Raw genomic sequence first — 13,340 nt, forward strand, 5'->3', positions numbered from 1 at the left:
AAGTTCTGCCGGAGATGGGAGTTGAAGCTCCGTCTCACAGGGGACKCCGCCAGACGTTCCCAGCAGACCCTCACTACCCTTTCACAGGAATCCTAAAAAAGGAAATTTATCTCTTAAATCCATTTTTAAGCATTTTTAAATTGACGTGATGCTGAGTCAGCGAGCRTGAAAGTGACAGTGAGAGTCACACACATTTTGTTGTGTATGCATGTGTGCTAGGCAAAAAATAACCTGATCCCACCCTGACAGAACCAAGAGCTAAAACATATGGAAGTGAATATTTAGGACAAGCTATTGTAGCTGTTCTCTTAAGACAATGAAACATCATTTAGTTTGCACTAATAATTGATTTAACGCTTCATTAATTTACCGTCCACCCACACTGTGTGGTCTACAATGAGTTGACAATGAGTTGTTGTGAAAAGACAAAAATAGARAGTGCGTTATTACAAACGTATGACRTCACGAGTTACTGGAATCAGACATTTAACAAAATTAGCACAAGTCATTTTGAGAACAATGGTTTGTTTTAAAAAAAAAAACAAAGGTTAAGTAATCAGGGTTGTTCATTAGATCAAACTTAATGAGTCATGATTAAATATCCAACAAACGGCTGTTTTTTGTTTGTTCAGATAATAAACCGGGATGTATCTCAGTATAATTAATGTTTTTAGTGGATTTCCATACATTTAAAAAGGACACCTTTAGGCCTCCATAATTCATTCTTACACTTTAATAAAGGGGGTTTGCACAGACAAGGTTTTTTGTTCTAACAATACAATTGAAGTTATTTAATGTAAAAATGTAACAGACAACTTAATTATTTATATAGAATGTGTTGCATTGTTTCATTTTTAACTTTACTTTAATATTCCAGCAGGCTTTGGACAAACTTTATTTGGAGAAAAGGGCATTGATGTCTCTTTTTATCGTAAAAGTTGCCTTGTCTAAAAGGAAATTTTTCATCTTCTAATTAAGTCTTATTAAATGGATGATGACATGGAGTTTTAAGCATAACATTCCACCAAAATCTTTAGTTAAAATGCATTTATTCAAGCCGTAAAGTAGCAATAAATATCTAAATGTAGTTGGTTGTATTTGCTTTAATGCTTAATCTTATCAGTTTGCTGTTTGAGTTRATTTAAACTGCATCTAATGTTAATCATTCAAAAAAAAATTTCAATCTGAGTTTTTTTTGGGTTAAAGTTTGAATTTCAGAGGAATATTTGTGACGCTGGCGAAACTGTACCTATTATTTTTTCTTTTAAATAATTAAAAATCTCTGTGCATGTCTTAAAATAAATGACAGAACCAAAAAATAGTTCTGACAAAAAAAAGGGGAAACACTTGTTCAGCTGTTTGAGCTTATTCTTAGAGCGGAAGTAAAGTCCRCTATTTCCAAATTTGAATGCGGTGAAGGTGAACCACAGTGAGTGAATGTTGTAAATACTCTGAGGACAAACTGAAGGTGCTTTAAACTTGTCAACAGTCAAACATTTAAAATCCTGTCATGTTTTACAGGAATGCACATCACCCAACAAAACTAAAATCATCTAAATGGGGAAATGAGTTGAGCAGTTTTTGTACAACCTAAATATTATGTGATCTGCAGAGATTTTAAGCTCAGATTATCCRTTGATAATAACAATCAGCTCATACCACACCAAACTTTAGCTCCACATCTGTAAAAGTAGCCGAATCACAGCCATTTTTTTTCCAAGACCAGTTGGCAGCCATCTTGAACTTGACTGGCTCCAAAAGTGAATCAGTTGTAGACCCCTGGTGATTATTTCCTGACAATATCATTAAAATCTGTTCAGACATTTGTAAGACATTTTGCTAACAGACAGACAAAAAAGATAAATAATTAAACTGCAGTCATTAAAAAGATTTTGATGCTGTGGATGCACGCCTGACTGATTTTCTGCAGGTTTTGTTAAAGTTCGTCCAGTCGTTCATGAGATATTTTGCTGACATTCAAAAACACCATTAAAATACAAATAAATAAAACATTATAGCCTGTCAGAAAAGGGRAAAGCAGGTAATAATGATAATATATAAAAATCTGCCTTAGAATTTATGACAATATAAAAACATATTTGACATACTCTTGCTTTCAGAGGGGAAGAACGTGTTTATATTTTCACTCAGCACAAGTTATTGGAAAACTATGCAAATGTTTGGTTTGAAGCGGATTTCCCATTAAAATGAAGGGGGCTGAAAATATCTGAGGGATTTTTCTCAGTTCTGTCACAGTGTTAGAAACGAATAATCTAATTTAACATCTTTACAATAATGCTGACAAAAAATAATTTGTCTGGTGGACATCATCACCATCATCATCATCATCATCAGCAGAGGGAACCTCCAGGAGGCCTGCACAGACCAGTTTGATGACGTAGCAGGGAACCCTGATGGTTGGGAAATCCCTTCTCTGTGTATAAAACGAGGAGGCACCTCAGAGAGAGGCACGTCCTTCAGCTCYGTCAGCCCCAAAGCATCAGCAGAACCTCGGCCGGTCCTTCCCAGCAGCATCATGCCCTCCAAACACAGTAAGTCACTCAGTAGTTCCTCTATAAAGCTTCCTTTTATTTTAGTTGTGTAACTTTTTTTCTCATTCATTCAACCAACTGTCCCTTTCACACATACTCAGCTCTGCGCATGCTCCTGGCTGCGACTCTCGCTGCGCTGCAGCTGAGCGCGTCCGGCGCGCCGCTGGAAGGTGTGCGCACCAACCGCACCACAGATGTGCAAGGCTCAGGTGAGGAGGGCGAGGACACCCGTAACCTGCAGGGAAGTTYGAACATTTTCAAAATCTGGAATCAGGCCATTACACAGACTAAACGCCACAAGGAAGAGGTGAGACATTTATATTTGATTCTTAATTTATTGATCTATTTTTAATTGAGTTTGTCTTTGGCCAAATATCTCATGAAGCACTGGATTTTATTGAAACTTTCAGGACATATTTATAGGATATCTGTCTATAACTGATACTTTTGGGGTTAATTGAAGATTGCTGCCACAACCAACTAACTTTAGAACAGTGGTTCCCAAACTTTTCAGCTTTTGACCCACAAAATAACAGTAGCAGAGACCTGTGCCCCCAACCATGTTTGGATGATAAACATTTGTATCAGGTCAACAAAACATGGGCATAGTAACACTATTTTTATACTACATTTATCCATTTTAAATTTACTAACCTCACTCCTTTGTAACAACTAAGGCAAAAAAAATGTAATTAATTCAGAAAATCTTTTCAGGACCCCACCTTGATGTTTTGGGACCCCCACTTTGGGTCCCGACCCCAACTTTGGGAAACACTGCTTTAGAACACATAAAAAAGGGCTTATAGAAATTTGCTTGGAAGTAATTCCTGCTTAAAACTAACAAATACTCCAGGTTCTAAATATTTGATGAGGTCTTTGCTTAAAATTTCAGCATTTTTCTTGGAGTCAATCTCCTTTATCTGTTAGCAAAATATCTCATGATGAAATGCAGAAATTTCAATGAAAACTTCAGGAAATAGATCTGTAAATGTGACAAATTATCAAGGTTTGATCAAAGCAGCTAGAACTCTTCGTGGAGTCAGTCTGAAAGTTTGAAACGTGGCAGACGATTTCCTTAAAAATTAAGTATTCAATCAAAAACCTGGATGTCAAGTTCATGTGATCTTTTCTTCTGTTGTCAGTTTAATAAAGAATTTCAAGGCGTTGTGGAATACATCTCACTGGAAGAACACATGCACCACTCGTTCCCCAATAACTGCCGCTCCAACTTCGAAAAGGTACTGTTCACTCTGCATTAACTGGATAAAGTGGAGGATTGTTTATTTATTTTATTTTTAATGTTCTCTCTGTTGACCAGGAGGCCTGTCTTCAGATGCTGGCTAAGGGTCTGCTCACCTACATGGTTCTCCTGAAGCACGTTGACAAGGAGTACCCCAACAACTCCATAGTGACGGGGGTCAGGGACAGTGTCCCTAAGCTGATCCAAATGATCAAATCAAAGGTAGGTCCGCATCGAAAAGTCGCCACAATTCTAAACTCACTTTGTAAAACTCTGAGGAAATTTTTGATAGTTTGATGCATAGCTGTCTCTTGAATCAGAAACAGACTAAATGCAGTAACAAGCCTGTGCAAAAGTTTTAAACTGAGAGCAACATTTAAATYTGGATGTTTCTACTGTTTTATGTTGGAAAAAACTACAAGTTAAGATCCTTTGTTTCCAGTTTGGAAGAGAATATTTTGAGCTAAAAATKTAACAAGTTTAAGGAAGCTTGCATATGCAATCTCTGGACATTTGCGAGAAAATTCTGTTTTGTTGTTAATTTATACAAATAAAAACCAAAAAATGTGGGAATCAGGTAACGTTGAGCTCTGTGTTGTTGTTTTTTAAAGTAAAATAAAAGCGGAATCCATGAGCAGGAAAATAACATGAAYGCACAATAAGAGCATCAGTGATGCTGTATCAAGTGTGTAATTTCTGGTCCACAGATGAGGAGCAGCCAACAGGTCAAGGCGATGACCAGCAGCGAGGAGCAGCAGCTGCTGAAAGAGCTCGATAACCCGGACGCCTTCACCCGRAAGATGAGGGCGCACAGCATCCTGTGCTACCTCAACTTCTTCCTCATCGACGGCGAAAGGTCGTTTTATCGMTATGAGACGCTCAGAAATCAAGCAGCTCACGCCAACACCACAAACTAGTTGTGAGCTGCGAGAAGAAATGTGATGCTTTTATTGTGAAGGAATATGAGACTTAGGTTGCTGTTTGTTCTTCTCATGAAGTGTCTGTGCTGTAAGCCTGAGGGCTCCAGTTTCTCATCACAAATTATTTAATCTATTTATAAATTTAAATGTTATTTATTAGAGAAGCAATGACTGTAGGATTAATTTAAAAGGAATCTAAACTTTGAAGTGATTTTGATATTCTAATGACAGCTAATCTAAGTAGCTGTTTGCAACTTTTCTTTTTTAAAAAAAGTTACCTTTTCTATTCTTATTTTTTTAAATAAAAAAATGTATCGTTTTGCATTTTTTGATGCAAGTATTTTAGACGTATGCTGAAATAAAAAATATATATTTGCATAAAAAAGTGTTTCTTCATTTAAATCACCACACGTTTAAAACTCCCTGTTAAATCTATGACTGAGTCAAATCAGGATCTCATTTGTCACAGACATACTTTAAAATACTTTTACTAAAAACAGGACCACTGTGTCACTCATTTTTAGAATTTATCATCAAGAATTTTAAATTAGAAAAAAAATAACATGAATTGGACAGTGGATCCAAACTGAACATCAAAAATTCATGAACAAAACAACAAATTTTCTGGGACAAGAAAGCCCTGAACACCCCGACTCTCAGTACAAGTGTTTTTTTTATACTTTTTAACATCTGTTTATACATATCCAACACTGGGTTGTGTGATTTATGGAGCGAGACATCAGAAACGGTGTCTGTTTCCTGCTTTTCTAAGACATGTCACATGGTCTTGATGGAAGGAAGGGRTTGGCTGCGTGAAGTTGGTCCTCAACCCCATAGCAAACTAGGAAAACAAAACAGAAAAAAAAAAAACATTAGCACTAATGAACTACCTGAAATCTCCAAGTTTTATCTTCACAATACTTTGYTTTAATGTTGCAAACTTAAACCGTCTTTTTTGATATTTTAATCCTAAMTATTCAAACTTTTAAAAGCTCTCTGAAAACATAGCTTCTCAACCCGATTTTTGTTTGCAATAATAAATTTAAACATTACTWATTTATTCATTGTTAGGAGGTCTTGTATATTATAAAGAATAATAAAGAAAAAAAACTGTCCCAAATATGCATATCTGCTTTATAAATGTGTACTCCAGTAGATTAAATCATAAGGGCGGCTGCCAAGGTGAATTATTGAAGTAGAAGTCTACAATAAACTAATGCACATGGCAAAAAAATACAGTTTTGCACAAACTATTTTCTCACAATATTGAGTCCAGTTTGAGTTGCTGACGACCCGAATTGATACTCAAGTCTCACAATAACACCACTGGTATCAATTATTCAACAAGTATTAGTAATTTTTCTTCCAAAATATATCTTTTTCTTCCAAATATTCAAATTCCTTCCACCATTAAAAACAGATACTTTACCTCTTTGCTTCAGATACTTGAGTTCACAATAATTAGGACTTAAACGGACTACATACTAGGGCTGTGTATTGGCAAGAATTTGGCGATACGATACATATCATAACAGAGGGGTCACGATACGATATRTCCCGATATATTGGGATACTGTAAGCAAGGCAATATATTGCGATATATTGCGATTTTTTTTACCAAAAATTCTATTAAATAAAAACCTCTTACTGAAAAAAAAAAGAAAAGCTAATGTTTACTTACAATGCTAATGCTACCCTTACTCTCTGGCGCCAAAGAGGTAGAGGAGCCAAATGGCTGGCTCACTGCTGCCAACTAGTGGTCAGAGGCTGAACTACAACACAAAAATGAACGATTGGCAAGAAGGCTGACATTTTAAACCTTAATTAAAAATCGATACAGGGCTTTAGAATATCAATACAGTATCGGGAAATGAAATATTGCGATATTTCAGTGTATCGATATTTTCTTACACCCCTACTACATACCAAACTGAACCAGCTGCACATTCAACTTCACACTTAACGGATTAACTTGAGCTCCTTAACAGAAGCCAGAGATGACTGATTACCAGAAAATTAGTTATGAAGTCTTGTCAAGAAGAGTGGAACAAGTACCTGCAGAGCTGAGGGAGGCGCATCTCTGCTCTTATGAAACCGTCCTGTTCTGATTATTTACCACTCAAATGTGCTCAGTTTTAGATTTTGATATATTTGTTTGAAAATATTAGTAAAATAAAACTCATGTCAAACAAGAAATCCTTTCCCCCCTTTTTATTAACACAAAAAGTTAGAGGATCAGATTTTGTGGCAAATTATTAAATGTCAGATTGTCAGAACATACACACATTTGATTTGTCCTAGGAAGACATACTGTAACTACTTTCAATGCAATATCTCATAAAACTAAAGCTGAATAATGTTATTACCTGGGAGAAACAGAAATAAGGAGACGTGGATATTTTACATCTTTAATTGGTTTTTATGGTACCAGACTATCAAAGAGATGGTTTTGGTTTATGAACCACGACAACCCCTCAGATCCTCTAATCTCTCTCCTTTAGCTGCTCCACAGAGCAGAAGAGGATTCTGCTTTTACTCGTTACACACAGGACCAGCCTGCCAGAGGATCTGATGAGTCCAAAATCRTCACTTTTAAATGTAGATTAAAAACTCAACTGTCTGGATTTTACATTGCTTCATCCTATAGACTTTTATAAAAAAATGGCATAGAAGTTAGAAGTTCAAGTTCATTAATGAGATTAAAACTAAAATAAAGACAGAYGACTACATTATGACTGAAAACTAAAAGAAAACTGTCAAAACTGTCAGTGAGTCTGTCCCCATTTGTCCTCACCTCAAAAGAGTTGGTTCAGGCATGCCTGGATCTGCTCCTCGTTTGAAACCTGCAAAACAAAACAGCACAAGAATAAGAAAGCTGGTTTCTATCTTAAAATCAAATTTGAAATGTTTTTGATGATGCAAGACAGAATTTAGTTTTTATTTTATTAAACGTGGCAGAGAACAAAGCCCAAATTGAAGTGTGGAAATCGTTAAAATCCAGCATAAAAACAACACATAATACAGCAATTGAGCTGATGGGACGATGTCATCATTACTTAAAATTGGGACAAATATGAATTAACACAATGTTTGATCATATTTAATAATTGTGCAAGGATTTAGGAACTGAGGTCAAATAAAAAAAACAGATATAATGCTTTCTTTCATAGTATTTTAGCATAGATTCTGCTTTGTTGTGCTTTTCTTTTGCTTAAATTTGTTCAGTAGGTGATCAAACTAAACAGCAAAAATGCTCAACTTTACTACAAAAGAATGCTGCAGTTTTTCTACGCTTGTTTTAACAAGCTGGTGGATCCTGTCTTTTGCCGTAAAGATGCAGTATCCATAGTTCTTTGAATAATAACCGATTGTAGTTCATTGTGTGCAAAGCTTTCACCAAAAACATACAACAAAATAACTTGTTGCGTAGCCTCATGCATAATTCCAGAGGGTGCAGCTTCAAGAGCCAAATATGCTACTAATTAAATTAGCAGGTTGTGTACACTGATCCAGGAATTTTGYTTACCAAGACAAATTTGACTGACAGTAACTTTGACCACCTTTCCTGTAACATGTTAATATATCTTTTAGGAAACAACAATGTATTATTGTAAACAGTTGATATAGTTTTCCAACATTTATGAAACTASTAGAACTGCAGCTGAAAAAGCTGTTTTGAGACAGTGCTCTGTCTGAATTTCAATGTCAGTAGATTTCAGAGGTGAGGTCAAAAGTTGAGAACATCAGAAAATTGTAAGCAGCAGATTCATTTCCTCTTTACGAACTGCTTAAATCACTGGTTTCATACAATGTTTACAATGATGCAACAGATTCATAGGAAAAGAGGAAAGTCCTAAAAGTATAAAAATAACTTTGCATTACTCTAAGGAAATGGTGTGTTACTTTCACTGAGTTTTGCTGACTCAGTAACAAATAACCAATTGCAATGAGAAACTGAAAAATGGTGTCACTTTTTCCCAGGAATGAAATAATTTAAAGATGAACAATTCAGAGGCTCATTTTCAAATCACTTGTTGCTTTCAGCGCTATGACAGTCATATCTTAAAAGAAAAAGACTGAGTTTATTTTTTTTTCACATAAACAAATAAACCACAAATGGAGAAGTACGCTTTTAAAAATAGACAATGTTACATCAGAGTACTGGTGTTTCCAAAATGCTGAAGCCTCAGAAGTTCAACCTGTACGTGGTGTGCACAAAAAGATTCAACTTCCCCATCTGTTCTGCACACAMCACAGCCATGCAAAGATCTCAAGTTTCACTAACAGCTTCTGACCACAGCCACGTTACTCCTCCAGACATATCTCAGGAGGAACAATCTAAACACAACCTAATGGGGACGTTCAGGCCCATGGCTGAGCTAGTTCATTCATTTAAAACCAAGTAAACGTGACGTAGARGACACCACCTGACCAGTTTCAAACCAACTGAGCTTGTTACACTACTAAASACACAAAAGGTTTAGTTAATATTCATAAACTGTACTGCGACATCAATATTTTATCTCGTAAACAGAAAATTACATTGGTTTTGATTCCAAGCTAACGGCTAAGCTAGTTAGCTGACATTGGCTAACGCGGCTCCTCGGCTCCAAACATCTTTCTCTTTCATGTGTTCAGATACTGACCGAGGTACAGCACAGTTGGAATAAAACCCCATCGAATGACAAACTGGCCGCACTGGAACAGCTGCTGCAGCCGCTGTTTTGACTCCTTACTCAGTTTAGCCATGAGTTTATCCAGACAGACGAGGATCCAAGGACAGGAAAAAGGAAGTGACGTAACGTGTAACGCACCAAGTTGTCGCTGCTGCCATCTAGTGGCCGCACATGACAATGCAGGTCTTCTGTCAGAAAAACAACCTGCAAAACTTCAGAGGACACAGGTGCTTCCGGACCAGACGACTTGACAAAATTATATATTAAATCATAATTTTAAAATAWCTCATACCTATGACTTGGAGCATCWTTTTTTTTCAACTTCATTGTTCAAAATGTGTTTCCATAGTAAAGCCCTCTGGCAGATGATTTAAAAAAAACTTTATCAAACACACAATTGAAATATAGAAACACTTTATTCCCAGAAGTTATAGCGATGAGTTATTTTCAGACAAAAAAAAGGCCAACATAACCAACTTCATTTTAACAGTAAGATGTACAACAATAGTCATTCACTGTAAACCAACATAAACGAAAGATGATTGGTATTGTTGCACCAAGCTAGACACTCAACAGCTACAAAACACAGAGTGCTGCCATGTGGAGCAGCACGAATACTTGATTTAGGACATCAATTGTAGCAAATGGTTTTCTTTTCTTATCACCACGTCTTRCAACGTGATGACAGCGTAATATACAAGGGAGGCAGGAACCACGTCACAAATATCTGAAATGGTGGGTATWTTAAAACACATAAAAGATACCTTGTCGCCCCAAAAGTGCCTCTATTTGCCAAACACCAAAATATAATGAAWGCAAGAAAATGACTGATTTACGTGGTTTTTAGACTTGTGTGGTTAGATGCAAACATACAAAAGTTGAGAAGGAGTTTATGGAGCAACAAAGCATATTTGTCCCAGAAAAAATACAACATGAGAGTCAAACCTCTCGTTCATACAAAAATACCAGAGTTGATAACACAACTGATTTTCATGTGCAAAATTTAATACTCAACTAATCATTCACACCCATCAGTCCCCAAAAATGTAAAGCGACTTTGCCATTTGTTACACGACAATTAAAGGAAGGTGCTTAAAGAGCAAAGAAGAAAGGAAAGTATTGCTTCTCCATCCTGAGAAGAATACTGTGTGATTGTAAACAAAAGACCCGATTCTTTTCAGAGTGCTTGATTATTAAATGGGTTCTATTTTATGCATTTTAGAAAAAATAACTTCTTTTACAAAGCATGTTTATAACACCTGACAAATGTAGACAGAAGTTCAATAAATCCACCCAGAACAAAAGAAAACAAATAATAAAATTAGAAAAAAAATACTGAAAATAATCTATTTGTATTGCTATGGGAAGGAATTACTAGTATTAAAAAAGTAGTAGAAATCTGTTTGGATTAAAAGAATCACACCTTGTTCACTGTTGCAATCAGCAGCCTTTTTCTAAAAACATTTGTAAACACACACACACACACACACACACACACACACTAACAGTACATCTTTCTTCAGACACACCGGGGCAAGGTAAGGATGGATGTATGGTAAAGCCATACAGGGCAACAAATGCCAGTTTAATTATTTTCAAGCGCTTTTCTCAAACAGTTTTTWCTGATCGTTTTAAGTGCATTCTTTTCCTGACAGGYTGCACAGTTTAGTCCTGTCCTGACATCGACTATAATTGTGTTCTCACACCTTCCTCTATGAGGCTGAGATGAGACTCTGTGGGGTGGGGGGAGGGGGGAGGGGGAGGAGCTGCTCTAATGTTTGAATGAAGCTGGTTTACAGCACAGACAGTTAAAGAAAATGGAGTCACGGAGAGAACAGGCGGAGTTTTTCTTCACTTGTTTGTGGTCAGCTGCAGTTGGCATGGCTTGGAGWTTCAGGTCACAGGTACAGGGTCACAGGGTCAGAGATGAGGGTTCATACAAAGARTTCAAAGGTCAGAGCCGAGCAGCAGGCTGATGCTGGGGGAGCGCTGGGTGTGGTTCGGYGCAGGGCTCAGATAGCCCATCCCCTCTTCCTGCAGGCTGCAGGAGTAGCGACCCACCTCGGAGGCCGTGTGGTTGGCGGTGGGAGCAGAGCTGCTGCTGGCCACGTGCTCGAAGGAACGAGAGAAGACGGCACTGGCGGTGCGCGTCAGGCTGGTGAGAGCTCCCCCCTTGGGCACCGACTGGCTGGAAGTGAGCGTGAGCCGCTTGATGGACAGCTCCGTGTTCTCGCTCGCGGCCCGCCCCGTTAGCAGCGGCCCCGCTTCCTTGTCCTTGCTGTTGCGCCCGCTGAGTCGACACTTCTTCATGGCCTTGGCCCCCAGGTTCAGTGTTGTGGTGCTGTTGCTGATCGTGATGGTGGGAGGGGTCATATCAGGCCCCATCCCACCTGGCCAAACTCCTTCATCCACCTCAGAAATATCCATCAGCTCATCCGGGGAACCCAGATCCACTGCGTCTRTGAGGCAGACACATAAACAGGCATGAAAACAGAAGCAGATGTTCAGTCAATTCAACGACAGAAAATATAAAATCTTTCATCTTTTCCTTGAATTAAACTGTGACTGGATGTCAGAGGATGTTTGTTCTCCAGCAGGTGGCGTTTTCACACTGCAACAGAAATGCCTCACCGTCTGACAGGGAACTGGAAGTTCCAGTTCAGCATATATGAAAGTCATGAAGAGTGCTGTGAGAAAACAGCCAGGAATTTACAGGTACAGGTGGGAATGTTTCGTCCCAAAGGAAAGCAGGAATAGCGTCTCAGAGCTTAAGCTTTGGAAAGGCCATAAAAGGGAAATGAAGGAAAGCAAAGCTCAAATTTCTACCATATAGTCTCTTTTTTTTACTCTAAACAGACAAACATGAACTATCAGYCTATTTGTCCTGCTTTCTTTAAGACATGCACTCAGAGCACAAATAAAGCCTGATCTGATTCTATCACCAGCACACAGCTGACAGACAGATAGAGTCTTGATGGAGTTTAAACCTGCTAAAATCAGCTCAGGAGACACATACTTCTCRTATCTACAATTACATTCAAGACCTGCATATCTTTCTTTTGTTCCTGGCCACCAATCKGCCGCAAATAACCTGTTTCCAGGAGCAACCCAGGATAAATGTGTCGAGGTGTTYGAACCATTCACTCGCGTACAAACCCAGAACTCTATGAGCAATGTTAAAAACTACTGACAGATCATCAAAGCCTCATAATTTCACATCACATGGACCTTTTAGACACTAGCAGCCATGGGAGTTATTTATAAATATATAAAGACTAAAAAGCATGTCATATTTATGCAAAAATTTATTTATAAACCTAAAGCGTCACTAATAATTCCATATAGTGTTCTCACATCACAGATTTTTACAGTATGATTCAACCATTCGGTAGRTACAGATAATTTTTATTGCTTTGATTTGATGAAGATTCTGTAGGATTAATTTGGCTTTAGGGAGTTTCAGGAGCTGCTGTTAATGAGGAAGCTTCAGCCACGAAGGACAGAGTGAATAAATGAGTGACAATGGATAGACAGATGAGAGGAATGAGTGCAATTAGGCCAAGCCAGTGTGTTGGAGCCCAGCGCCAAAGTTAAAAGGAAAGTCACCGTGCAGCTTTTCAGATCACGCCTCCACACATTGGTTACCTAGGTTACCCCGTGAGTGGGGCGGGGGGAAGGAGGGGCTGGACCTTAGTGCGGGCTCCTCCCTGCGGAGGCCGACCCAGAACCCTCATTCTCCACCAATCGCCTCAGAGACTTTTGCCTCCTGACCTCCTGACTCCGACTCCCAGATTCGTGGCTTCGTGCGTCTAGGCTGACTTCAGGGGAGGCGCCCGACGCGTCGCCGTCTAAATGGCGCGGCCGCAGGGAGTCTCCATTAGCCATCCGGTCGCCGTTTACGCCAGTCACATTGATCTCCGGGATGGCCACACCCGGATCTCCGTCTATACTC

The 13,340-nt window shown here is 38.3% G+C and overlaps 3 protein-coding genes across 3 annotated transcripts in view; 1 reads left to right on the forward strand and 2 right to left on the reverse strand.

The window, feature by feature from the left end:
* Nucleotides 1-2,536: 2,536 nt before the first annotated feature.
* Nucleotides 2,537-5,319, forward strand: il6 (interleukin 6 (interferon, beta 2)). Its single transcript, XM_014005623.1, has 5 exons — nt 2,537-2,552; nt 2,654-2,859; nt 3,695-3,756; nt 3,822-4,014; nt 4,500-5,319. The coding sequence occupies exons 1-5, from the start codon at nt 2,537-2,539 to the stop codon at nt 4,707-4,709; spliced, it is 687 nt and encodes a 228-aa protein (XP_013861077.1). The 3' UTR covers nt 4,710-5,319.
* On the reverse strand, nt 5,223-9,513 carry tomm7 (translocase of outer mitochondrial membrane 7 homolog (yeast)). The gene is made up of 3 exons (XM_014005634.1): nt 9,359-9,513; nt 7,507-7,555; nt 5,223-5,553 (listed from the first exon to the last, which is right to left on the reverse strand). The coding sequence occupies exons 1-3, from the start codon at nt 9,459-9,461 to the stop codon at nt 5,538-5,540; spliced, it is 168 nt and encodes a 55-aa protein (XP_013861088.1). The 5' UTR covers nt 9,462-9,513; the 3' UTR covers nt 5,223-5,537.
* Nucleotides 9,514-9,785: 272 nt separating this feature from the next.
* The window catches only part of hycc1 (hyccin PI4KA lipid kinase complex subunit 1), a 19,308-nt gene continuing 15,753 nt past the window's right edge, over nt 9,786-13,340 (reverse strand). The window contains exon 11 of the mRNA XM_014005638.1: nt 9,786-11,847. Coding sequence (XP_013861092.1) covers nt 11,336-11,847 — 512 coding nt within the window. The 3' untranslated portion in view covers nt 9,786-11,335. The remainder of the gene's footprint in view (nt 11,848-13,340) is intronic.

The sequence above is a fragment of the Austrofundulus limnaeus genome, unplaced genomic scaffold (assembly GCF_001266775.1).
Source record: "Austrofundulus limnaeus strain Quisiro unplaced genomic scaffold, Austrofundulus_limnaeus-1.0 Scaffold32, whole genome shotgun sequence".
Taxonomy (NCBI): Eukaryota; Metazoa; Chordata; class Actinopteri; order Cyprinodontiformes; family Rivulidae; genus Austrofundulus; species Austrofundulus limnaeus.

Coding starts and splice junctions, on each gene's coding strand:
- tomm7 (XM_014005634.1), bottom strand. CDS start 9,461: ATGGCTAAACTGAGTAAGGAGTCAAAACAGCGGCTGCAGCAGCTGTTC. Junction 7,556..9,358: donor TCCAACTGTGCTGTACCTCG/GTCAGTATCTGA, acceptor TTTGTTTTGCAG/GTTTCAAACGAGGAGCAGAT.